The 27,180-nt window shown below is 43.2% G+C and overlaps 1 protein-coding gene and 1 long non-coding RNA gene across 2 annotated transcripts in view; one reads left to right on the top strand and one right to left on the bottom strand.

Moving 5' to 3' along the window:
• The window catches only part of LOC143749660 (sucrase-isomaltase, intestinal-like), an 84,534-nt gene that overhangs the window by 39,287 nt on the left and 18,067 nt on the right, over window positions 1-27,180 (bottom strand). The window contains exons 8-22 of the mRNA XM_077242083.1: window positions 25,661-25,760; window positions 23,915-24,027; window positions 22,615-22,740; window positions 22,131-22,262; window positions 21,850-21,966; window positions 16,099-16,212; window positions 15,170-15,254; window positions 14,958-15,075; window positions 6,653-6,824; window positions 6,296-6,412; window positions 5,205-5,359; window positions 4,471-4,555; window positions 2,955-3,011; window positions 2,728-2,852; window positions 1,889-1,977 (exon numbers count right to left, since the gene is read on the bottom strand). Coding sequence (XP_077098198.1) covers window positions 1,889-1,977; window positions 2,728-2,852; window positions 2,955-3,011; window positions 4,471-4,555; window positions 5,205-5,359; window positions 6,296-6,412; window positions 6,653-6,824; window positions 14,958-15,075; window positions 15,170-15,254; window positions 16,099-16,212; window positions 21,850-21,966; window positions 22,131-22,262; window positions 22,615-22,740; window positions 23,915-24,027; window positions 25,661-25,760 — 1,705 coding nt within the window. The remainder of the gene's footprint in view (window positions 1-1,888; window positions 1,978-2,727; window positions 2,853-2,954; window positions 3,012-4,470; window positions 4,556-5,204; window positions 5,360-6,295; window positions 6,413-6,652; window positions 6,825-14,957; window positions 15,076-15,169; window positions 15,255-16,098; window positions 16,213-21,849; window positions 21,967-22,130; window positions 22,263-22,614; window positions 22,741-23,914; window positions 24,028-25,660; window positions 25,761-27,180) is intronic.
• On the top strand, window positions 24,115-25,592 carry LOC143749661 (uncharacterized). The gene is made up of 2 exons (XR_013207066.1): window positions 24,115-24,151; window positions 25,528-25,592. It is a non-coding gene; the product is annotated as an uncharacterized LOC143749661 (long non-coding RNA).

Here is a 27,180-nt window from a genome sequence, read left to right as displayed (position 1 = left end):
AAATATTTTTCCTTGATAGTTGATGCTTTGATCTCAGAGCTGTGAGTCTCAGCCAGGATATATGTCCCTCCTTAGTGGTTTGTGGGCATTGAGTGTGCTTATTGCCAGAGTGGAGTTTGTCCAAAAAATTTGTGGCTGTTCAACTCTAGGTATTTGAATGCTGTGTGTCAGTAATCTTAGTATTAGCATCAATATTAATTTGAATGGCTCTCGGTGAGCATCCTTGATTGGAGCAGTTCTGGCTGAGCGTACTGCGCTTGTTATGAGGGTCATCATGCTGGGTGCTCCCCAGGAGCTCTGTTTTGAGTTAGAGTGAAGCTGACTGCCTTTCTGTGAGCCTCCTTGACAAGCTTAGATAAGGTTGAGCATTATCAGTATTCCCCTCGTTTTAGAGGATCGTTATGCTGAGTACTCCACTCTCTAATAGTTCTGTTTAGAGTCAAGTGAATGGCTTTCTGTGAGCTTTCTTGGCAAGCTTAGTTATGGTTGAGCATTGTTAGTACTCCCCTCATTTTAGAGGGTATTCATACTGAGTACTCCGTTCCCTAGGAGTTCTGTTTAGTGTTAGGGTCAAGTTGAATGGCTTTCTGTGAGCCTCCTTGACAAGCTATCTTATGGTTGAGCGCTATTGGTACTCCTCTCTTAGAGGGTTGTCATATTAAGTACTTCACTCCATAGACCTCTGTCTAGCTTTAGTGTCAAGTTGAAAGGCTCTAGGTGAGCTTCCTAGACTAACTATACTTCCTTGACTTATTATTTCTTAGCATTGTCAGTGCTCTCCTCACTTTTGAGGGTCATCATGCTGTGTACTTTGCTCCTTAGAGCTCTGTTTAGCCTTAGTGTCAAGTGTAATGACTCCCGGTGAGCCTCCATGACAAGCTTAGTTTGAGAGAATTGCTAGGTCTCCTCTTGCTTTTGTGAGTACCCTGTTTAGGCCTCCGCTTTCTTTTAGATAGTGGCGAGAGGTTGTAAGGCTCTTTTATGAGCCTCCTTGGCTTCTCTTGGGTAGATTTGGCTTGCACTCCTCTCGTTATTGAGTCATTCTACTGAGGTTTCGGCTCCCCTGAGCTCTGCTTGAATAGCAGTGTCACGTGGCATGGCTCTATGTGGGCCGCTGTGATAAGCTGTCTTTAAGGGTGAGTGTAGTTTGGCCTCCTCTCGTTATAGAGAGTAGTTCTGCTGAGGCCTCTGCTCACCTGAGCTCCACCTAGTCAGTGATATCAAGGGTTCGGCCCTCTCCAAGGCCACCTTGGTAAGCTGTTTTTTAGGTTAAATATCGTGAGCTCCTAACAGACAGTGACATCAAGCGTTCGGCCTTCTGTGAGGCCGCCTTAATAAACTGTCTTTGAGGGTGGGTTTGGTTGTTTTCCACTAGCTTTAGTGAGTCTTTCTGCCGAGGCCTCTGCACACATGACCTCCAGTTATACTTCTAATACATTTATTAATCTTAGCTGATGTAAATTTCAACATTAACTAATATAATATATAACTAATATAATTAAAATTATTATTTAATGAATCTGAGCTAACAGGAACCAAACAAAGAATTTATTTTATTTTATTAGCATACAAAATATTAATAAATACTGTAAATATAATAAATGCAATAACTAATGTTAACTAATGGAACCTTATTGTAAAATGATACATTTGGATCCACTTTATATTAGGTGACTTTAACTACTAACATTTAATTTAATCATTTGATACAATGCACTTATTGTGTACATACATGTTTTTGCAATGTACTTATATTTTTAAAAATACCTGCGTGTAATTACTGTTGCTGTTATTGTCATTCTTGTTATTTAGCCATGTATAAGGTTGATTTTTGTTTCAGACAGTGAACTGGGCAACTTTGAATCAACAGCAAGTCCCTCCAAAATACCTCGAGAGTCTCCGTCATCCCAAAATAGCTCGCCTGACGCAGCCTGGTTGTCATCGAGTGCGACGATCAGACCCATGGGATGAAGTCGGCTGAGGGAACAAACAACTTTTACCAGAAACTCAAGAGCAGACAGAAAATGGATCCTTTGAATTAGATGGGATTCTTGTTTGTGAATAACGTCACAGACACCGTGCAGCAAAGCCGGGTGGATTTTAAATATGTGTTTGTGATGCATTTGTGTGCTAGTGCAGCCCAAAAGATACTTTGAGAGATGCGGTACATTTCCATTTCTAGTGCTGAAGGTGTAATATATATTCAGAGGGAAATAAACGCGCAACAAAATAAATAGCTATTGAACAGTATTTCAGTATTTAGTATTTTTCCTAATGTTAAATAGAAACTCAGGCCTCATGCAGATGAACATGAATAAGATGAATGAAAACACAGAGGAACAATAAACAAAAGATAAACGTTCCAAAATACACAAAAATCTAAATATTTGTACGTTCTCAGTCTCATATTAAACTCACTTTGCAATATTAACTATGTTATAGTGATGCTGTAAATCATGTTACAAATTCTCTGATTTTCATTCAAATACTATAGTAATTCAAAGAAGACTATAACACATAAAAATCTCCAAAAAATAGCAGACACTTTTCTGAAATGGGCATTAGATGTGTTTAATGTAAGTGGAGGGGGCTGAAAGACTCCCTGAGAGCAGACTGACTGTATTTTCACGGATAGAGTTTAGTGACAGTGCATACTTTAATATGAGCTGGTGATATGTATCTCTAGGGGAAATCTACAGGTATGTTTTTTGGCTTTCTCATCATTACCTGTATGTAGTGGTGACGTCTGGTCTTTGTACAGGCAGAATGGCTCCGCCTCTCAGATGTAAACCAAGTTTATCAGCGGGCAGGTTCAAGGAAACTTTTGCTTTGCGATCTGTAATCCTTATCTCCTATAAAACAATCCTATAAAAAAATTGCATTGCCAATATATATACTTATATGTATATATAAGTTTATATATATAGGTTTGTGGTGTGAGAGGATGGTCTTACCTTCTCAAAGTCATACCAGATGGCATCTGGGATATAGGCCTCCACAGTTTCAAAACCCTTAAACAAACAAACAAACAAACAGGAAATCAGCTAAACATAATGACAAACATTATTTTGATGGTTTAATAATGAGTATTGTTCATTAAACTACTGATCAGAGCATCGCAGGTGGTCATTTTTCAGAGAGATATGGTCCTCCTGTCATGACTTTTCAAGAGTCAGAAAAAGAGATTATGAGTGAGATATTGGAGAGTAAGAAGCTGACAGAAAGAGAAGCAGCAAATGAACAAAAAGAAAATATGAGAGAACACTTCAGATGGTGGCACTCAAATCACGTGATATAATTCATATCAAGCTGAAAGAAGTCTGAGCTGATGAGCTGTGTGTGTGTGTGTGTGTGTGTGTGTAGAGGTGGACAGTAACAAAGTACATTTACTTGAGTCCTGTACTTAAGTACACTTTTTGAGTATCTGTACTTGAGTATTATTTTTTCTGGAAACTTTTTACTTTAACTTCACTACATTTGAAAGATAAATATTGTACTTTTTACTCCACTACATGTCATTCAAGGTCCTTGAGTAGAAACTAGTAACATCAGTCAGGGGAGGATTTTGGTTGCATTTTGGTTGGAAATGAAACGACGAAGTGACGCAGAACCCGACTGATGATGGTTTCTGACATCAACCCGATTTTCATTTTCATCGTTGGGGTTGGTCTTCTAAATGCGAATTTTGTCATTGTTTTGAAGCACACTAGCTTAAAGATAACAGTAAGGCATATTCATACTAAAAGCCAAAAAACTTTAAATAGGGCACTATTTGAGGGAACAGCCATTTTGGTGTCCGAAACCATTGTGGACGTTATTGAGTGCACTTATTCAATCTCACATTCAATCCCACTACTGGAACTGTGTTCTAGAAATAAATTTGATGTTGAAATGAGGGTAAGCAGGCACAGATTCAGAGGTATAATGTACTGTAAGCATTACATACAACAATGCACCTCTTTGTCCGCCTCTCTCTCTCTCTCTCTCTCTCTCTCTCTCTCTCTGTGTGTGTGTGTGTGTGTGTGTGTGTGTGTGTGTGTGTGTGTGTGTGTGAGCATGTGTGTGTGTGTGCGTGAGCATGTGTGTGTGTGTGCGTGCGTGTGTGTGTGTGTGTGTGTGTGAGCATGTGTGTGTGTGTACGTGCGTGCGTGCGTGTGTGTGTGTGTGTGTGTGTGTGTGTGTGTGTGTGTGTGTGTGTGAGCATGTGTGTGTGTGTGTGTGTGTGTGTGTGTGTGTGTGTGTGTGTGTGTGTGTGTGTGTGTGTGAGCATGTGTGTGTGTGTGCGTGAGCATGTGTGTGTGTGTGCGTGCGTGTGTGTGTGTGTGTGTGTGTGAGCATGTGTGTGTGTGTACGTGCGTGCGTGTGTGTGTGTGTGTGTGTGTGTGTGTGTGTGTGTGTGTGTGTGTGTGTGTGTGTGTGTGCGTGTGAGCATGTGTGTGTGTGTGTGTGTGTGTGTGTGTGTTCACTCACAGGATCCAGCACAGGTGTGATGAGAAGATGTGCTCCCCACATGAACTGTTTGTGCACTGCCCAGGTTTCACTGTCAGAATAAAACCTGCAGAGCGGGAAACAATTCTTATAAAGCAGATATTGACGTTTCAGGATGCTGATGTGTGTGTATATATATATATACACACACATATACACTGCGCACTATAAAAAAAGATTTGATTATTAAACTATTTAGGGGAAAAACAAGTTAAAGTGAAAATTTTAAAAATATATATATATAACTGGTTTGTGAATATATTGTAATTTATTCCTGTGATCAAAGCTGAATTTTCAGCATCATTACTATCATTATTATCAGTGTTGAAAACAGTTGTGCTGCTTCACAGTTAGGTGGAAACCGTGATACATTTTTAAGGATTCTTAGATGAATATAAAGTTAAAATTTGAAATAGAAATCTTTTGTTGCTATGTAAATGTATTTACTGTCACTTTTGATAAATGTAATGCATCTTTTCTGATTTAAAAAAAAAAATTTTTTTAAATGTCTTACCTTAACTTTGAACGGTATTGTATTACTTAGAAAAAATTGGTTTTGAATTTAATTCGAGAAATTATTTTTTTAAGTTCTAAACACATCTTATTTCTTGTATATTTTTACATGAGAGATCTCATATAGAAATACATGAAGTTCATACACACAAAAGCAACACTGGAACTGTCCCACTGCTGTTTGCACATGCTTACGAACTCACTCATGCATCATGGGCCGCACTACAGTCTCTCCGCTGACGTGGGCCTTGTAGAACAGCGTGTAGAGGTACGGCAGGAGGCTGTAGCGGATCTCCAGGTAATGTCTGGAGCTGTTCACCAGGAGAGAGTCAGCGCCGTATGATGCAGGGTCCTGGTCCTGTTAGAAAGACAGAAATGGACACGTGGATCCTGATAATATATTCATCACTGCTACTCTCACGCCAATCTCACAATAATGATTAGGGAAATAATTGCATTTAAAGAGACGGGACACGTTTGTAATTCAGTGCTCTGCTGTCGGGCCAGAAACACAGATGTTTAAATCCTCATCCTTCCCTCGGGTCATTTTGACCCAAAAAAATTTAAATTGAGTGTTCATCAGAGGGGTCCAATACCCTAAGACTTTTGTCGCACTTGAACCACGAATACACAAAAAAAAAAACGTTTTAATGTATTCGAGGAGTTTTGTGGTTGAAATTTAAAAAAAGTAAATCCTTCCCTCGAGGGTTAATTTTACCCCCATATGAATGAATGGAACGTGAGGAATGCTTCAGTACACATAGAAAAACCTAATAATGCTCAAACTTTACCAAAAGGTTATTTTATAATGTCTACATGTGTATCTGAGTGCATACTGAAGAGAACCTGACTTTAGGACCCAGAGGAACAGCTCATTTGCTCCAGATAGAGCTATAAGGCCATCTAGTGGCAAGAGTCATGAAATATCAGGTTATATTATTAGTTTTTTCCACAAGAGGTCCGCAAAGACACCCAATGAAAGATATTTTGAGCTGAATTAAAAGGGTTATGGATGAAATTGTGAGTTGAAAGAATGTGAGGAATGTGCTTTAATTACTATTTATTTATTATTTATTAATCAAATCTAGTAATTTAAAGGTAAATAAAATAAAAAATAATCAAAAATATCCAAAAAAATGCATTAAAAAGGAGAAAAAAGATTATCAAAATGAATTAAAATAAGCTTTCTGGACAAAATAATATTAAGTATAATTTTAGGGCTTTTCAGGTCATTTTGACCCGCGAGGGTCAAGACACTTCAAGATTGAATGGGTGTTTAAAGAGCAGCACATACTTTGAAACCTTGTGCGTTGTGGTTACGGCTGAAGGGGTAAAATGCGCCGACTTGCATCCAACGTCTGCAAAGCTCCTCCGACGAGTTGAAGAAGAACCCACAGATGTCTGCACCGACCTGCAGAATAACGTCATTAGATTCAGTTCAGACTCTCCAGAGGAGGGAACAATCACTCTACATTCAACCTGAACACCGAGTCCAAATGCATTCCCATTCAATTTCTCGATCAATACAAAAATGTTCTCAGAACTCTTTCCATGTCTCTCAGTGGGGCTTTTGTGTCATGAAGAAAGACTGGTGTCTACCATCAATTACCCATGTTGGAAAAGACGTTTCATTTGGAGTCAAACCACTTACGTAAGGGATTCCAAAGAGGTTAAACTCCAGCATGCCGGTTATCGCCCACTTGATGTCATTCCAGGTGGCGGCGTTGTCACCCAACCAGTGCCCAGCGTACTTGCCCACCCCAGGGAAGGAGGAGCGAGTGAAAACCATTGAACGGTTCGTCCCAAACACTGCTCTCGATGCCCTGGAAGTAGAAACACAATATTAGAAGCAGTGCCGGTCCTAGACTTTGTAAGACTGCCGCTGTCAGTGCGTTCATAAAAACCCCAAAGTGAACCCCAACCCCATAATCTGTTCTTTCAGAGCAATTTCACTGTCAAACAACAACAGTGAGCTGAAATATACAATAAAAAGAATAACATTTACAAACAAAAGGAGAAATACAATAGAAAAAAAGACAAAAATGAAATAAAGAATTTAGCCTATAATAATAGAATACTATACAGAAATTGAATAAAGCAATCAAATGTAAAAAATAAAACGCTGCATCATTTTCACCGTATGAATTAAATATAGGCCTACGTTGATTTAATTCTTATTAAAGTTACTTAAGTTATTCAGTGAAGAGAAGTGAATGATTCTCTCATTTTATTTTGTTTGATTAACATTAAATGACAGAGAGAGCAGTGGGTTGCTGTCACTTTAAGACCAAATCCACAGATCTAATACATTGACAAGCATTCCTTTCCCATGTTCACTTAAAGTTACAGTATGTGAGATTGACAGCTAGTGGTTGAAATGGGCACTGCAGTTCAAATTTAAATTATTTGAGAGAGTTGTTCCCTTTCGTTGTCACTCCGAGTTACGTCGGATGACGACGAATGGGGTTTCGCTTAGAAAGCCTATCAACTTCGAGTATTACAAAACGAGCCAATGGCAAAGAAATGCCATGGGTCTGCGGAATTTGCATGGCGTAACTCCGCCCCACCTCGTGGGTATAAAAGGAGGAAGCCGGCAGCAAGCAGATATGTTTTCGCTTCGGAGCCAAGTGTATTCTTCTCTCCACAAGCCATCTCTGAATTGTCAGCTTTACAAACGAGTACCTCGAGTGTTGGTGTGACGGCGATCTACGGCGAGAGCGTGCTTCCTGCTGATCTGTTGCAGTGGTCTGCCAGTCGGTGCGTTTCTCCCCGGGTGCTTCAACACTTGAGTTTTCTCTCACTAAAAGAGCTTACACGTGGCACGTCTTTTTAAAGACGGCTCGCCCGTGCATTTCTGGTTGCAGCGGACTGGTATCGGACTCTGATGGGCACGAGCGCTGTCTAGTGTGTTTGGGCTTTGATCATGCTTGAACACCGCTCGTGGGTGACTCATGTTCTCGCTGGGAACGTGATCATCGCGTCATATATAGGTCGAGACTCGGTGAACTCGCAAGAGTGAGAGTCCCCTCATCCACCCCCCGATCTTCGGCTGGTGGCCAGGGTGACCTGAGGGTTACGGTCTGGATCTAGGCGCCGACTATGTGTCCGTGTCCCCAGCCCCCCTCCTCAATGACGGTGCCCGCTAGTGAACTGCTGATTCCCGCGAGTCTACCCTCTGGTGGCCCGCGTGTTTCAGTTGAAGCTACAGAGGAAGATGCCATGTCTGTTGCAGCATCACTAGGTGGGTTTGAGTCTTCTGGAAGTGAGGGCTCGTCACAGCTGCCACCTTCCGGTGTGCATACGGCTGTGCCTGAGTCTGATCCGGAGATGACGACCATGCTTTCCTGGGACGATGGGTTTTGGGTAAGGCCGCCGACCCTCGTCCACGGCAAACCCCAATACCTCTCTTCCCGGACGTGCATGATGAGATCTCGAAGTCCAAGAAGACCCCCTTGTCTTCTCGGGACCGCTCGCTGATCTCATCCGCCTTTCCTCCCCTCGATGGGGCCGCTGCCCATGGGTACACTGGGGTTCCCCCGGCTGAACGCTCTGTTGCGATGCTATGTGTCCTCAGAGTGCTTCTTCTCGGCGCAATCCTAAGCACCCGCCCGTGGCCTGTAGTTTTTCGTCTACGCTTGTGGCGAGATCCTATAGCACCACGGGACTGGCAGCCGCCTCACTGCATGCCATGGTCATTCTGCTGGTCCACCTGACCCAGATGCTCATGGACCTGCACGAGGGCGGGACTGACCCAGGGCTCTTCACTGAGCTGCGCGCCGCCACTGACCTTGCTCTCTGAGCGACGAAAGTGGCCGTACGCTCCCTGGGTCAGGTGATGCTCACCAGTCTGTGGCTGAACCTGTCTGATGTGCTGGATGTCGCGCGGACCCGTCTGTCCGACATTCCCATATCCCAGGTCGGACTCTTCGGCGGTGCGGTTGAGGGCTTGCCCAACAGCTCTCAGCCGCCCATGAGCAGAGTGAGGTTGATTCTGTCCCGACGGCCCCGCCGTCCGCTCAGATCCCTCGTCTGCCCACCGCCGAAGGCGCCCTCCCGCGGCTCCCACCCCGCCCGTTCACGGGCCGGCTCTGGGGGCCGCGGGCGGACGCCACAGCCCTCTCCAGCCCCGCCCCCCGCTACACGCCGGGTTAAGCGGCGCTCGTGAGACGGGCACCTCGGCGATGGAGCAGACTGAGGTTGATTCTGTCCCGACGGCCCCGCCGTCCGCTCAGATCCCTCCGTCTGCCCACTGCCGAGGGCGCCCCCCCGCGGCTCCCACCCCGCCCGTTCACCCGGGTCGGCTCTGGAGGCCGCGGTCGGACGCCACAGTCCTCTCCAGCCCCGCACCCCGCTACACGCCGGGTTAAGCGGCGCTCTTGAGTTGGGCTCCTCAGAGACCGGACTCAGTTCTTTCCAGGAGTTGGTAGCAGGACCGCTCCTTTCCCCGGGGAGGGCCGGGGAAGAATCCTTATTCTCCAAAGAGCTGATTCTCCCGTCTCTGAGCACAGAGTTCTCGGACGTCACAGAGCGCCGCCCACAAGCCGTGCTCTCCTCGTCCCCCTCTGTCCCAGAGGTGGTTGACATGGCGTGCCGTCCACGGACCGCTTCGCCGCTGTCCCCCTCTGTCGCCAGACCCCTGGCAGAGCAGGCCCCCGCGGGACGACCAGCCTGGTCCTCCCCTGGCCCCCTCTGCCAGGGCGCGGTTGCTAACTGTGCCCCCTCTCCGGGCCGCTATGCCGTCCACATCTGGGCCAGTTACTCCGCTTCGCTGCCCCTCCGGGGGGACGCCTGTGGCTCGCATGATCCCGTTGGTTCAGTTCCTGGGAGCCTGGCTAGAGCTTCCCCGTCTGTCCCACTGGATCGTGCGTACCGTCAGGCTCGGCTATGCGATTCAGTTCGCACGGTCTCCTCCCCGCTTCAGGGGAGTCCGCTCCACTTTGGTTGGTGGCAATGCCCCTATCATGAGAGCAGAGATTGCCACCCTGCTGGCGAAGGGTGCAATCGAGACTGTCCCTCCAGCCGAGATGAGGTCCGGCTTCTACAGCCCCTACTTCATTGTCCCCAAGAAGACCGGTGGGTTACGGCCAATCCTGGACTTGCGCGTGCTGTACCGCTCCCTTCACCGGATGCCGTTCAAGATGCTCACCGCCAAACGCGTTTTCGAATGCATACGGCCCCAGGATTGGTTTGCAGCGATCGACCTGAAGGACGCCTACTTTCATGTCTCCATTCTTCCTCGACACAGACCGTTCCTCCGGGTTGCTTTCGAGGGGCAGGCATACCAGTACGCGGTTCTCCCTTTCGGGCTAGCCCTGTCTCCTCGCATCTTCACGAAGGTCGTCGAGGCGGCCCTTGTTCCCCTTCGAGAGCAAGGGGTTCGCATCCTGAGTTATATCGACGACTGGCTGATCCTAGCTCACTCTCGAGATCAGGTTTGCGAACACAGGGACCTAGTGCTCCGGCACTTAGCCCGTCTGGGCCTTCGGGTCAACTGGGAGAAGAGCAAACTTTGCCCCGTGCAGAGGATCTCTTTTCTCGGTATGGACATCGACTCGGTCGCCATGTCCGCGCAGCTTACGAGCGAGCGCGCGCAGTCACTGCTGACTTGCCTAAGACAATTCGAGGGCAAGAGTGCGGTTCCACTGAAACTTTTTCAGAGGCTCCTGGGGCATATGGCATCTGCAGCCGCGGTCACGCCGCTCGGATTGCTTCATATGAGACCGCTTCAGCTTGGCTTCGCGACCGAGTCCCGAGGTGGGCATGGCAACACGGCACATTCCGAGTACCAGTTACTCCGACCTGCCGTCAGTTCTTCACCCCGTGGTCGAACCTCGATTTTCTCAGGGCCGGTGTCCCCCTGGCACGAGCTTCCCGGCATGTTGTTGTCTCAACAGATGCCTCCACCACGGGCTGGGGCACCATGTGCAATGGACATGCTGCTGCGGGCTCCTGGACAGGACCCCAGCGGCTGTGGCATGTCAATTGCCTCGAGTTGTTGGCAGTACGCCTTGCCCTGCACCGCTTCCGGGCGTTGCTCAGGGGTCAACACGTACTAGTCCGCTCAGACAATACCGCCACTGTAGCGTACATCAACCATCAAGGTGGTCTACGCTCCCGCCGTATGTCACAACTCGCTCGCCACCTCCTCCTATGGAGTCAGAAGCATCTGAGGTCGCTTCGAGCCATCTTCATTCCCGGAGCGCTGAACTGTGCAGCCGACGAGCTCTCACGGCTTCAGCCCCTCCCTGGAGAATGGCGACTCCATCCCCAGTCGGTTCAGCTGATTTGGGACCAGTTCGGGGACGCGCAGATAGATCTGTTTGCCTCTCACGACTCGACCCATTGCGCCCAGTTCTATTCCCTGACCGAGGGCACGCTCGGCACGGATGCTCTGGCGCACAGCTGGCCGCAGGGCCGCAAGTATGCGTTTCCCCCAGTGAGCCTTCTTGCGCACACTTTGCGCAAGGTCAGGGAGGACGAGGAGCAGGTCATTCTGGTTGCCCCTTACTGGCCCAACCGGACCTGGTTCCCCGAACTAGTACTCCTCGCGACAGCACCTCCCTGGCCGATCCCTCTGAGGAAGAACCTTCTTTCTCAGGGACGGGGCACCCTATGGCACCCTCGTCCCGATCTTTGGAACCTCCACGTGTGGCTCCTGGATGGGACGAGGCAGGTTTGAGTACCCTACCACCAGCGGTGGTGGCTACCATCACTTCCGCTAGAGCGTCGTCCACGAGACACGTCTATGCGTTGAAGTGGAACCTCTTCGTCAACTGGTGCTCTTCTCACTGAGAAGACCCCCGGAGATGCTCGATCAGTGTTTTGCTTTCCTTCCTTCAACAGGGGCTGGAGCGAAGGCTGTCTCCCTCCACCCTGAAGGTCTATGTTGCCGCCATTGCCGCACATCATGACCTCATCGAAGGTAAGTCGGTAGGGAAGCACGACCTGATCATCAGGTTCCTGAGAGGAGCGAGGAGACTAAATCCTCCTCGTCCTCCTCTCGTTCCCTCTTGGGACCTCTCAGTGGTTCTAACTGCCCTGAAGAGTGCTCCCTTTGAGCCCCTGCAATCAGTCGAGCTTAAGTTCCTGTCTATGAAGACAGCGCTCCTGGTTGCACTGGCCTCCATCAAGAGGGTTGGGGACCTGCACGCATTCTCCGTTGACGAAGCGTGCCTGGAATTTGGGCCGGCTTCCTCTCACGTGATCCTGAGACCCCGGCCTGGATATGTGCCCAAGGTTCCTACCACTCCCTTTCGGGACCAGGTGGTGAACCTGCAAGCGCTGCCCTCGGAGGAGGCAGACCCAGCCTTGGCACTGCTCTGTCCAGTACGCGCTCTCCGCGCCTATGTAGACAGAACGCAGTGTTTCAGGACCTCAGACCAGCTCTTTGTCTGTTATGGTGGGAAGCTGAAGGGAAAGGCTCTCTCCAAGCAAAGGTTGTCTCACTGGATAGTGGACACCATTGCTTTGGCTTACCAGCAGCAAGGTCGACCGTGCCCCCTTGGTGTGACTGCCCACTCCACCCGGAGTGTGGCGTCCTCTTGGGCTCTAGCGCATGGCGCCTCGCTAACAGACATCTGCAGAGCTGCAGGCTGGGCGACACCTAACACATTCGCCAGATTCTATAATCTCCGAGTGGAGCCTGTGTCCTCTCGTGTACTCGCTTCAACCAGCTAGTACCGGACCCGCTCAGGTGTCTTCGCTTGCTCGCCATTCCACTCCATGGATTGGATACGTGCGATATTTTTCTCAGGTGAGCTTCTCCGAAAGCCCTGAGCTCCTCCAGCACTCCTGACGTCGGCGCCAGTGTCTATTGCCTGTGCGTCGGCTAGGTGCCTCCCGTGTGCATGGTCCCTCCTCTGAGCGACCCCCACATGTGTATTTCCACTGTAAGCCTCTCTGAGCGTGTGTCTTTCCCTTGGCAAGCCACCTTGCCACCCCTGGGGTTGAAATATTCCACCTGCGGCTGGACACCCCAGTGTTTCCCATATGCTTCCTTCGGGTCATATGTGTATTCTCTAAGTCCCCCCCCTCCGGGCTGGCATTAATTGCATACTTCCCCTAGCTTGGGATATGCTTTCCAGTGTACCTTGGTATTCCTGTGTTATATGGAGTCCTTGTCCAGGCTGACAGGGATCTCGATTTACGCAGGGCACTGGAAGACAGCTGAGAAGGTGGCGTGATTAGACTGGTAACCCCATTCGTCGTCATCCGACGTAACTCGGAGTGACAACGAAAGGGAACGTCTACGGTTACGTATGTAACCCTCGTTCCCTGAGTAGGGAACGGAGACGTTACGTCTGCCTGCCACTTTCCGCTGTACCGCGGGGATCGCCTGAGCTCAGTCTTGGCTCCTCAGCGAAGAAACATATCTGCTTGCTGCCGGCTTCCTCCTTTTATACCCACGAGGTGGGGCGGAGTTACGCCATGCAAATTCCGCAGACCCATGGCATTTCTTTGCCATTGGCTCGTTTTGTAATACTCGAAGTTGATAGGCTTTCTAAGCGAAACCCCATTCGTCGTCATCCGACGTAACGTCTCCGTTCCCTACTCAGGGAACGAGGGTTACATACGTAACCGTAGACGTTTCCCGCACCTCCTGCTCCTCAGACTGGACGCTCACACGGGTTGCCAGATTGAGACACGCAACAGGAACGAGCGCAATTGACAATGGAATGCAAGGAGATTTACACACTGTAAATTGATGAGTTGATTTATGATGAGTTAATATCTCCCATTCATAGAAATTTTTAGACAAATGCCAAGGCTTTTTAGGTCAAGTAGAATCTGCGATCTCTGACCCAATTCGTTCGCTGGCTTCCATGGCGGCAATACACTGTGTTTTCCGCCAACTGGCAACCTCTGGTGGCGAAAGACTATAGGATAAATTGGCAGTGAGCGAGATCACACAGACCAAAACAAAAACAGACTTTACGACACGGAACGCACATTTCAAAGTAAAATAACTGGCTGTAGAAGCGTTTTTCAGAGAAACGAGTATGTGAACTCAGAATGTTTCCTAAATATCTCCAAACATATTATGGTATTTTTATGCTTTAGTACAGTCAAAAACTTACATACAGCACCTTTAAGACATAACCAACTGCGTTTAAGTGAAACTTGCCGAGACAGACATTTTGACAAATACACATATTTTTGTGTGTATTAGTTCGTTTAAGTGGACACCCAAAGCCCAAAATAACCTATACTTGTCAGTGTTTTGCTCCATTTCGGATCGTGGTAACAGCGTTTCTTTCGCAGGTCAATACGCTTTCAACTTTTTAAAGTATCGAACACGTCCATCAGGAGACTGTATATTACGACAGTCGCATTACATGATTGTACTGATTTGGATGTTACATAGGAAGGGAGACAGTCATTGGAAGCCAAAATCAAAAACTAAACAAATTATATTACTCGTTCAGCCCTAGTCATTAAATCATCTTTGAGAGCAAGGGGTGCTTCGGGGACCCCATGCAACTTGTGTACTTTGTGTATAGGGAGGACAGACACTCACTAGAGGTATAGGGAGCGCTGGCACCACATCAAGGAGGGTATTGGAAAGACACGACGACCATTTTATTTCCAACTTAAAAATCAGGTGCTTGCAAAGTGAAGTAAAATGAGTTTATCCAGATACAACATTGTGCAACATTGTGCAGCAGAGAAATAAAAAACTGAATATACTATGTAGATATACTGTACACTAAGACTGACAATATTAACCTACAACCACCCAGACCATTTATGAAATTATTCATAAACATAATTCAGAAATCATCATGGTTATGATGTCACAACCATGATCACATTAATATATGACTATTCACTACTAGTAAATATAACATTGTTGTGATGTTAATCCATATTAATCATTCTGACAAGACTGGAACGCAGCATCAGTCAATCATAACAGAGATTATTTGCATAGAGAGTGTGGAAAAACCATCACTTACTTCTCAGTAGCCAGGACCATAGAGTAGCCATAGAGACTGTGGACATCATAGTGGTTCCCCCAGTTGTGTTTAGCATCCATACATAAGGTCTTACTGAACATCAGGTTATCAAGAATACCTTTAGAGTCGTATGGAAATCAAGAGGATGAGTGTTTACAGATAGTGAGGAGATGCTGATGTGAAATCTAGCTGTAGATGCATTTCAGACTCACGTGGAGTGAATGGAGGATAGTTGAGTTTGTTATCAGCGCAGCCTTTGATGCTTCCCTTTACGAAACTGGCCACCTCATTCATGTCCTTAGAAAAAACAGCAATAAGTTCAGCGCTCGCTAATTCAGGCAGCTGATTGTCTCAAAATTAAAGCAAAACACTAGTTTTAAGAAGCAAACAATGTTCATGTCGTGAAGTTATCTTTGAAAATCAAACATGGAGATGAACAATTGTAGCTGCTTGCATGGCTAAATACTAAACATTCTTTGATTGCCTTGACAATCATTTTTAAGTTCAGAAGACTACGTTACTCAGATGAACAAAAGTATTTAAGTTGACTGTAATTGGAGTGAATTCAATGATTTAACTTAAAACGTTTAGTGTGATAGGTTGCCTAATTTTTTTAAGTCAGCTCAACTTCTCTTTTTTACAGTGTAGGGAGGCTTTAAAGTCAACATGAAATGGCATTCGTAACCATTTTACTTTCATTTCTGAATCAGAATATTCAGTGAGACAAATTGTCGGGCAGAACTTGATTTTATCAATCGGGAATTGATTGGATGGTGTAAAATGCATTTCTTCAACACAGTCGCCACTAGCTTCTTGATTGCAATTTTTGAAACATGCATTTTCTGTAAAGCTGCTTTGAAATATGTACTGCGAAAGCGCTATACAAATTAATGTGAATTTACTTGAACCGGAGTTTGATGAATTACTACTGTAAGTACGGTCAATTATGATTTTGTGTTGACTTTAAAGCTTTTGTGGTTTATATTGTACTCTAGATGAGATGTTTATTGAGCTTTGCTGTGTTTGAATATCATGATTAATACATATTGATGCAGTGACTTGTATATGACCTTTCCACCAGGTTGTAAAATGATCAGGTTCAATATCTGGTGACAGGTAAGGATATCTGCCGGTTACTTACAATCCAGAGAGCGTCATGCTTGACTTCTTTGTGGAAGCGCAAAATTTCATCAACCCACCAATCAATGCAAGACTGGTTAGTGTAGTCAGGAAACACAGTTTCCCCCGGCCAGACCTGTGACATGAGAGGGGAGGGGGGGGTGAATTCTCGTCCGAACGAATGAATGAACAAATGAATGAATGAATGAATGAATGAATGAGCCATGTTTTACGAGATTCGCTCGCTAGCATCACAATCGGTCACAGACACATAGCAATGCAAAAACAGCCTGTCTAAATGTTTTTTTTATGTAATTTTTGCATTTCCATTCCCTCTTGTGCATTACATGGCTCAGAGCTGCATGAAGGTGTGATATTAATAATGCAAAATCAATGAAAACACTGGCCTAAAATAAAACCATAAAAAAGCAATCCACATCTGCCACACATGATATATTTTTTAATTGATTATTGAAGTATTATGTGCCTCATTGCTCTGAGGGGTGATTGATATTTGATCAAACTCAGGTTTACAGATGGTAAATTAATGACAACTCCAGATGTCCTTTATTAGATCATTCACTTATTTCATGTCTCTTAACTTATTCTACCTCATTATTATTATTCTCCTTCTCCTCTCTCTTTTTTTTACATAGTTTTACACTATACAAGACTAATTCCTAAACTAAGTTAGTAAAAACAATATAATTAAATCCCAAAATAGAATTGGACAATTAATAATGCTTAATGGGTAAAAATGTGGATGGGAATTGTAAAAGATCTGATGATTATGGCTCTGATTTTATTTTAATTTAATGATTCTACTCTTTCAGTTCTTTTAAGAAGCACCAATCCTCCACCTCGAGAGAGAGAGAGAGAGAGAGAGAGAGAGAGAGAGAGAGAGAGAGAGAGAGAGAGAGAGAGAGAGAGAGAGAGAGAGAGAGAGAGAGAGAGAGAGAGAGAGAGAGAGAGAGAGAGAGAGAGAGAGAGAGAGAGAGAGAGAGAGAGAGAGAGAGAGAAATACAGTGGTGTGAAAAAGTGTTTGCCCCCTTCCTCATTTCCTGTTCCTTTGCATGTTTGTCACACTTAAGTGTTTCGGAACATCAAACCAATTTAAACAATAGTCAAGGACAACACAAGTAAACACAAAATGCAATTTGTAAATGAAGGTGTTTATTATCAAAGGTGAAAAAAAAATCCAAACCATCATGGCCCTGTGTGAAAAAGTGATTGCCCCCCTTGTTAAAACATACTATAACTGTGGTTGTCCACACCTGAGTTCAATTTCTCTAGCCACACTCAGGCCTGATTATTGCCACACCTGTTCACAATCAAGGCATCACTTAAATAGGAGCTGCTTGACACAGTAAGGTCCACCAGAAGATCCTTAAAAGCTACACATCATGCCGAGACACAAAGAAATTCAGGAACAATTGAGAAAGAAAGTAATTGAGATCTATCAGTCTGGAAAGGGTTATAACGCCATTTCCAAAGCTTTGGGAATCCAGCGAACCACAGTGAGAGCCATTATCCACAAATGGCGAAGACATGGAACAGTGGTGAACCTTCCCAGGAGTGGCCGGCCGCCCAAAATTACCCCAAGAGCGCAGCGACGACTCATCCAAGAAGTCACAAAAGACCCCACAACAACGTCCAAAGAACTGCAGGCCTCACTTGCCTCAGTTAAGGTCTGCGTTCATGCCTCCACCATCAGGAAAAGACTGGGCAAAAATGGCCTGCATGGCAGAGTTCCAAGGAGAAAACCACTGCTGAGCAAAAAGAACATCAAAGCTCGTCTCAATTTCTCCACAACACATCTTGATGATCCCCAAGACTTTTGGGACAACATTCTGTGGACCGATGAGACAAAAGTGGAACTCTTCGGAAGGTGTGTGTCCAAGCATATCTGGCGTAGAAGGAACACTGCATTTCATAAAAAGAACATTATACCAACAGTAAAATATGGTGGTGGTAGTGTGATGGTCTGGGGCTGTTTTGCTGCTTCAGGACCTGGAAGACTTGCCGTGATAAAAGGAACTATGAATTCTGCTGTCTACCAAGAAATCCTGAAGGAGAATGTCCGACCATCTGTTCGTGTACTCAAGCTGAAACGAACTTGGGTTCTGCAGCAGGACAATGATCATAAACACACCAGCAAGTCCACCACCGAATGGCTGAAGAAAAACAAAATGAAGACTTTGGAGTGGCCTAGCCAAAGTCCTGACTTGAATCCTATTGAGATGTTGTGGTATGACCTTAAAAAGGCCGTTCATGCTCGAAAACCCTCTAATGCAGGGGTATTCAATTAAAATTCTAAGAGGTCCAGTTAGAGAAAATTTCATCAAGCAAAGGTCCGCAACATCACAATGACTAACGTTATCTAATGACTAAGCGTTATCATTCAGTGCCACAGCCTAGTAGTTGTATGAAAATATGTAAGTAGCCTAGTCAACAGACGACTGTCAAATAAAATAAAAGTCCAATTCAATAATATTTCAACAATATTTATTGTCAGTTTATATATTTAACTGTAGGGATCATAAATAATAAGTACTCTAATAATAAATTATCAATTTAAATAAAATAAAGGCTGCATTTAAAAATAAATGATAAATAAATAAAACACAACAGAGAGCTTTTGAAAAATGTGCATCTCAAAATAAAGTGCTTAATTTTAGAAAAATTAAATAAAAAGTATAGCTTGAGTTTCCCTTTTACTTTTTAGTTAACTCCCTTTCACATCTTAAGTTTAAATTAATTTTAACTTAATTTTAACATTTTATAATAAACAATCTCAACACATATTAACAATTGAACAGCTTTAACACCTCCTTTTCTCTTTCTTTCCCTTTTATATCCCACTTCCCCACCTTTTCTTGCTTAGTGAGAAAAGTGAGCCCTTGCTTGTCCTGCCAGGATTTTAAATCTGGGCTGGAATGGTGTTAGGGCCATTCTCATACACATGTGTAGGTGCTCGTTGGTGAGCCTGGATCTATATTTGCTTTTAATAATGTTCATTGTGGAGAAAGCTGCCTCACATTTGTATGTGGAGCCAAACATGGTAAAGATGTACAAGGCTACTTTCCTCAGACCTGGGAAAGCGGTCTCTGAGACCATTTGAAGCCAGAAAGTGGCAGGATCTGTTTTTCCAAAATGCTCTTTCAAGGCCACATCTGCTTGGAGATCGACCAGTTGCATCTGGAGAGGCCCAGCATTTGCCCACTTGAAGAGCAGTGTGACTTCCTTTGAGAACCCCCTGAGATCTGTGATGAGGAATGGGTTCTGAATGAACAGGGTGAGCTGCTGTCCAAAGCTGAAGCTGTCAAAACGCTTGCTGAAATTTACAATCAGCTTGTCAACAAAGTCAACAAAAGAAGACACCTCTCTCTCACCCTGAACCTGTTCCTTCACAGTTGGGAAGTGTGCACAGTCTCCCTGCAGGTCTTCCCTAAACAATGCAAGTTTCCTCTGAAAGGAACGGACAGCTGTCATCAGATCACAAACTGAATTGTCCTTGCCCTGTAGCTTTAAATTCAGTTCATTCAAGTGTGAAGTGATATCAACCAAAAAAGCCACAATATCCATCTTCTTGTCATCCTCCAAAAAGAGAGAAAATGTTTCTGCCTTCTGGCTCTTCAGCTGTGTCAAGAAAGCTGCGATTTCCCCTCGGATAGACCAAAAGCGCTCCAACACCTTACCTTTGCTGAGCCATCTTACATAGTTGTGTAGCAGAAGGTCATCAGCATTTGCATCAACTTCTCTGAGGAATTCCCTGAGCATGCGATGCTGATGGGAAGAGGAAGCTCTGAGAAAGTTTATCATTCTCATCATTGTGTTCATCACCTCAGCATACTCGTCTGACAGGGTGGAGCACAGGACTGACTGATGAATTATGCAATGGTAAGAGATGAGTTGAGGATTGTCCTCTTTCATTCTTGCCACAGCTCCTCTCTCTCTCCCTACCATGGCAGGGGCTCCATCTGTGGTTATTGAAACCACTTGTTTCAGCTCTATTGCCCTCTTCATTAACATCTCCTTTATGGCCAGGTAGATGTCCTCTCCTCTTGTACTGGTCTGAAGGGGTGTGACACCTAACAGGTCTTCACAGAACTTTTCCTTGTCCTTGTTAAAGAACCTTACAAAAACTAACAGCTGAGCATTGTCAGACACATCAGTGGACTCATCTACAGCTAAGCCTATGCATGGTGCCTTGTTTTGGTTCATCCAGCTGAGCTAGCACATCCTGGGTTAATATTTCTGTTTTCTTTGTGGCTGATGATGCTGACATAGGTATTTGCTTGATTTTTACACACATGTCTTCTTTTTGTTTTCCCTCAAGTAAGGTTTCAGCTACCGCACTCATGCACTCCTTGACAACCCCTGCATCAGTAAATGTTTTTTTATGTTGGCCCAAAATCCAAGCAACTTTAAGGGAACATTCGTTAGCACGTTGTTGGGCAGTGAATGAATGTGTTAGGATTCTGCTGGATCGATCATATTGGGCTTTTAGATCGTTTATTTTCTGTGCCCTCAGTGCGGATTTAAGTGGGTATGTTTGGTCAAACGATTTGTGCTTTGTCTCATAGTGGCGCTTCACATTGCCGCTCTTAATAATCGCGACAGTCTCTGAACATATGAGACATACCGGTTTTGAACTGCCCGTAGGAAGAATGAACATGAAAGAATCTGTCCATTCTTGATTGAAAGCTCTGTTTTCGCTGTCCACTTTTCTTTTTTTAGAGCACGCCATGTGAAACGTCGTCTCTCTTTCGTCTCGTCTCTCCCTGTGTGTGTGTGTGTGTGTGTGTGTGTCTCGCGCGCGCTGACTCGAGTAGCATCACATGACGATTTACTACGCATGCTATTGGTCTGTGACTTTCCTGGGCCGCGCTAAACCAGTACCATAAATGCTAGAAAAGCTGCGCAGGTTAAAATAGAAACGCTCCGTCAAACGTTAATAATTCTCAATAATGTATGGGTTATTGGTCCGGGTCCGGACAGAACGGCGGCTGGGTCCGGATCCGGACCGCGGTCCGCCTATTAGTGACCTCTGCTCTAATGTAACTGAATTAGGACAATTCTGCAAAGATGAGTGGGCCAAAATTCCTCCAGGACGCTGTAAAAGCCTCATTGCACGTTATCGCAAACGCTTGGTTGCAGTTGTTGCTGCTAAGGGTGGCCCAACCAGTTATTAGGTTTAGGGGGCAATCACTTTTTCACACAGGGCCATGATGGTTTGGATTTTTTTTCACCTTTAATAATAAACACCTTCATTTACAAATTGCATTTTGTGTTTACTTGTGTTGTCCTTGACTATTGTTTAAATTGGTTTGATGTTCCGAAACACTTAAGTGTGACAAACATGCAAAGGAACAGGAAATGAGGAAGGGGGCAAACACTTTTTCACACCACTGTATAGTAAAAACAGCAATATTGTGAAATATTACTACAATTTACCATTTTATATTTTAATACATTTTAAAATGAGATTTACATGCTCCTTTTTAACCAATTCACCAAAAATAAGTTAGTCATTTGTTCCTACAGTAGATCAGACCCTGTTCACACTGTGTATTTCAACCAGCGAGGACAACGAAATACAATGGTATGTTATCTGTCCACATCAGTGTAAAAATGCAGATGTCCAACAACAATTACTAAAACCAAACATCTTGGAAATCATTCAAGTTCACATATTTTTATAAAGAAGAACCAATTTCAGTCCCAAACCCTACTAACGATTACCCAAACAGGAGTGTTTGGAGGACCGTACCTCTCCCAGTAGAGGTGTTTCCCCGTCTGCTTCAGTGACCCAAGCTTTAGCTGCATGACCCCTGTCAAGAGCTTCATAAGCTCCGTTTATCCTTCGACTGGTGGACACGGCAGGATCCTACCAAGAAGAACATATTCTGAGGTGTTCAACTGGACAACATCAAGTTCAGCAAGGGGTTGAAATGTATGACTCTAAACTACAGTCCAAAACCCAGAACTAATGTGCCAACCTATAAAACTCTGCAGCTTAGCATAAATTAAAGCACAATATCAATGGCTCACCAATATGATGATGTATTTCTGCCCTTTCTCATGCATGTAGTCAGCAAACTGAGGCAGCTCTGCAAATTTCACTGTATCATAGGTGAAGACCTTTTTGTCCTCCATGTAGTCAATATCAGTGTACTGGACGTCCTGGAACACAAAATAATGAGGTGAGTCTCTGTAAAATCTACAGTTTCCTTCTCTCACTGAATATCTTGTTTCACTTCAACGTATTATTATGGATTTTACATAAAGGTTCTTTGGCATCAATGGTTCTGTGAAGAATCCAAGGAATCTTTCCATCGCACATAAGGTTCTTTATAGTGGAAAAGGTTCTTTAGATAATTAAAATGTTCTTTATATTAAGACATTAATGGTTCTATTTACTGAAAGGTTCTTTGGGGAACCAGAAATGGTTCTTTTATGGCATAGCTGTGAAAACCCGCTTTTGGAAGCGTTATTTTTAGGTTGTTAGGAGCCTCCTTCTGTTCCTGGCACTCACATACGGAAGGCCGGCCTGTCGATTTCTCTCCACGACTCTCTTGACCTCGTCCAGGCTGCCGTAGTCCCAGCGAGAGAGCTGGAAGCCCAGAGACCAGTACGGAGGGATGAAAGGCCTGCCGATCAGCTGCAGAGACATAAAGCAACGTTAGAGACTCTGAACATCACAGGACTTCCTCAGGCTCATCTGGAAGCTTCATCTGGGCCTATAGGTTTTCACTTCAACTCTCGTCACGATGACAGGCATTGATGACATTTTGGTAAGAAGTTCATGGCGTGATCCGGATCAGGGGCTATTTTGCAGTAATGACTGTCTGACTGTTTATTAATGCTATTTGCCAATATATATATATATATATTTTTTAAACATGAATGGACCAGTGCTATTTTAATGTCATTATATATTATTTTAGTTTTTATAAATATTTTGAAATAGTTTTTTTTATCATGTTTTAGTTTTCTTTTTAATTTTAGTTAAAGTTTTAGTAATTGCTTGTGTGGGTTTGTCATTTTTAGTAGTTTTGTTTAATGTCTACATAGTTTTTATAAATATTTATTTCAATTTTAGTTTTAGTTATTTTAATACTAGAAAGAAAAAGAGAAATTATGTCTTGTCAACTATAGCTGAAATTTAGTGAAGCTGGTTTTAGTTTTAAGTTTGAGTTAATGAAAATAACCCTGAAATGGACATGAAATATTGATGTGATATTTTACATTTTTATAAGAAATAAAAATATTTTGACCAGGACAATAGTGACTTATAGTTGTGTAATAAATTATAATATTTTATATTATTTTAATTCATAATAGTTGTAACTTGTAATGTATAATATTAATAAATTAATAAGATAACATTTAGTGGTTATTTCACAAAAACATTTGACCACAAATGACCAGAATCACAATAAAGCGTTTCAGATTTTCGATGTAATTTTAACGGAAAATAAACATAATAAATGTTTATAATTTATAATAGAATATTTTTATACAAATATATTCAATTTATATTCAATATACAAAAATACTATGAATACTATGACTGACCAATAAGAATCAAGTATTTTTGTACAATAAATTATAGTATTTTGTTAAAAATATTTGTTTCAAATATGAGCTTTTTGCTTTTAATTCGATTGGAAAGCGGATAAATGACCAGGAAGATCAGGAAATGACCCTATTCGTTCTTGACACATGTCCTAGAATGTGTACTGTCCACCATGCTGTGTGTCTAACATGAAAAAGCATTTCCAAGTCTTTACAATTTCACCCACAAGAGTCACAGGTGTTTGATTTATGCTCACCTGTGTGAACTCGTCCACCACTGCCTCTGGTGTGTCTCCAAGCAAGATGTAGAAGTCCAAAACCCCTCCAATAGTCCGGTAGGTTACGGCCGGAGCCGGCTGGATAGTCACCTCTGCACACAGACAAGAACAGACAGACATAAACAACTTAAACTGCTCTCATTTGCTAACCTTTAACAAAAGCAGCCATTTCAAACATACAAACACATCACAACGCACTATACATGGTGTGCACATGTTACACTTTTAGGAATGAGGCGATGTCACTTCCTGGTGCAACACATTTATTTATCTGCATAAAACACAAGAAAAAGCATTGTTCAAGCAAGGAGCACATTTCTCTGCACTTTCGCGCTTCATCTCGTGCTGGATACTACTTCTACACTCTTATCCTGTGATACCTTCACAAATTATCCTCAACAATCACATATCTGATGTCTAGGCTGATATGTCACACTAGACACATTACTCTTTATACAATACTCAATTCTAAAGAAATACATGTTCTATACACAAACACATTAACATAGATCTAAACATGTATTGTGCCCGCTATCAGGTGACATAAAAGGAAAGGTCTGACAAATAACATCATTAAAGTACCACAAACTCTATAAACAAACATGTAAATAGCATTTGGAATTAGAATAGATATTCAGATATCAGTAATAGTTTAGTCTATATTCACATTACTCTAGCATTGATAACTGCACATATATTTCTAATACTCTTTCATATCACTTTCACTTGTCTTTAATCCGTTTTTTTACTCTTCCATGAAATATGCTAATAATGAACTGACTACATTATGAACTAGGTTTCAACCGTTTAACAGTTACCGTGTTATCACTATAAACTCTCAAAATGATTAATAAACTATTTTACCTCTAAACCTGACTGGGGTTCTTATTTAACAGTATTGACTTAGTTTTTTTCATATAATAGCTGACAAAGCAACGCTAAACGAGGGTAACATGTATATGCGAGGACTAACAACAGTCACGTGTGCCTTGTTAACTCAAACTGCCTAGACTCGTCACTACACACATCTTAATCAACGTCCGTACACATTTATTCGGTTAATTATGTCTCGTCCCGCACTCACATGTCGAGTATATCTCTTTTTAAGCTTTGATTCCTCCGTTTTGCTCACGTTAAAAGTAACTAATTTTCCTGTTGAGTAGTTAACACTCTCGTCCGCCATTTCACGCATGACACTCTTAATCACGGTCAAAACTTCACTTTTCTTAACGTCTCAGGCACGAACTACGGCTCTATACGAACACAACACTGTTATGCATTTACCAGTATATAGGTTATTGTCAGCTTACCTGCATAAAACACAAGAAAAAGCATTGTTCAAGCAAGGAGCACATTTCTCTGCACTTTCGCGCTTCATCTCGTGCTGGATACTACTTCTACACTGCTAGCTAGTCAGCCACCCATGCGTTGTGCAACTCACGGGTGCCCCCTGCTGACGACTCCGAGTCTCACCCAATTGAACACAATGCAATAAAGTAATACAAGTAACTAACAATAACATTACCAGTTCGAAATTTAAAGGGGGGTGCACTGATATCGGTCCCGTTTTATATTCTAAGGGCTACACACAGACAACACAAACCATGCTATTAAAGATTATGAATTTAGTCAACGGCAAAGCTTGTGTTTGTGACCAGCAATGCAAAAAAAAAAAAAAAAAAAAAAAATGACACAATAAAACTACTCAAGAGAGGGTCTGTTTACCCATAGCATTGCTGTTCATGAGAAAAACACCAAAGGATTGGCCACTGGCATCTTCCAGACATGTGAAATAGGGGTAGTGGCCGTACAGGTTGTCTGGGCCCTGGGATTGGAGAAGACATAGAAGTTTGTAATGGCAAATTTCAAACTTTGAATCAGTTAATTAGACAGTTTGGGACATTTATGTCTCATGATATTGAGAAACAAATTGCAGGATAATCCTGCGCAAGAAGAAACCGCACAGACACTGCACTGTAAAAAGTGTTTATTAGGTAACCTGAAAATGTTACTCATGTGAAATCTTTAAATTAATTTGTTCATTCATATCTAGTTAATATGACAAAATCAACCAGATTACATTTGGTTAAACCAATAAGATTAGTTAGAATTAAAAGACAAGTTCAACAAAAATGACAATTCTGTCATCATTCGTCCTAATCTCTTCTCTGGAACACTATTATTTTTATATATACAGTGCTGGTCAGAATTATTTGCCCCCTTGTTAAATATGATCAAAGATGGCTGTAAAAAAATAAATCTGCATTGTTAATCCTTTTGATATTATATTTAAAAAAATAGCAAAAATCTAACCTTTCATTGCAGTGAAATAATTAAAAGTGGGGGTAAAATCACATTAATCACATAAATGCTTTTCTCCAAAACACGTTGGGAACAATTATTTGCCCCATTTTTTGACACCTGACTAGAGTGAATCTCTCCAGATCCTTCAGATTCCCAGATCCATGTTGGCACTTCTTCTCTTCAGTTCAGCCCACTCATTTTCTACAGGGTTCAGGTCAGGGACTGGGATGGCCATTGCAGATGCTTTGTTTTGTGCTCAGTGACCCATTTTTGTTTTGATTTTGATGTTTGTTTGTCCCATCATAAGATTTCTAGCACAGGCTGTTAGGCTTGATTTTTTTATCTGTTGGTATTTGATCGAATCCATGATGCCATGTATCTGAACAAGATGTCCAGGACCTTTGGCAGAAAATTAGGCCCACAGCATTAAAGATACAGAAGAGTATTTCATTTTACACATGGGGTACTTTTTTATCCCAGTGTGCACCAAACCCATCTTAAGTGTTTGCTGGCAAAAAAGCTGATTATTTTGTTTCATCTGTCCATAGAACCCGTCCCGTTTGACGTTCCAGTAGTGTCAGTTACTTTTCAAATGTTCTATGGACAGATGAAACAAACAAAAAGAGCTTTTACAGGGATAAAAAGTATGTGCATTTAATTTATATAAAATATCAAAAGGATAAACAATGCAGAAATATTTTTTTTACAGCCATCTTTGATCATATTTACAAAGGGGGCAAATAATTCTGACCAGCACTGTATGAGTGCATGAGTTGTATGAACTTCCTTTAAGATGTGTTTGTATCCTATTTGAAGCTTGACATCCTCCGTCATTCAGAGTGGCCAGGATATTCTTCAAAAACGTACCTAAAACTTTGTATTTCACTGAGACATTTCCCTAAGTCATTCTGGTTTGGAATAGGTAAAATGTTTGTGCAAAT

This window comes from Siphateles boraxobius, unplaced genomic scaffold (assembly GCF_051911475.1).
Source record: "Siphateles boraxobius isolate OS27281-9 unplaced genomic scaffold, OSU_SipBor_1 25, whole genome shotgun sequence".
NCBI classification, from domain to species: domain Eukaryota; kingdom Metazoa; phylum Chordata; class Actinopteri; order Cypriniformes; family Leuciscidae; genus Siphateles; species Siphateles boraxobius.
The sequence above is the reverse complement of the archived record's forward strand: the minus strand, read 5'-3'. Positions and strand labels throughout refer to the sequence as shown.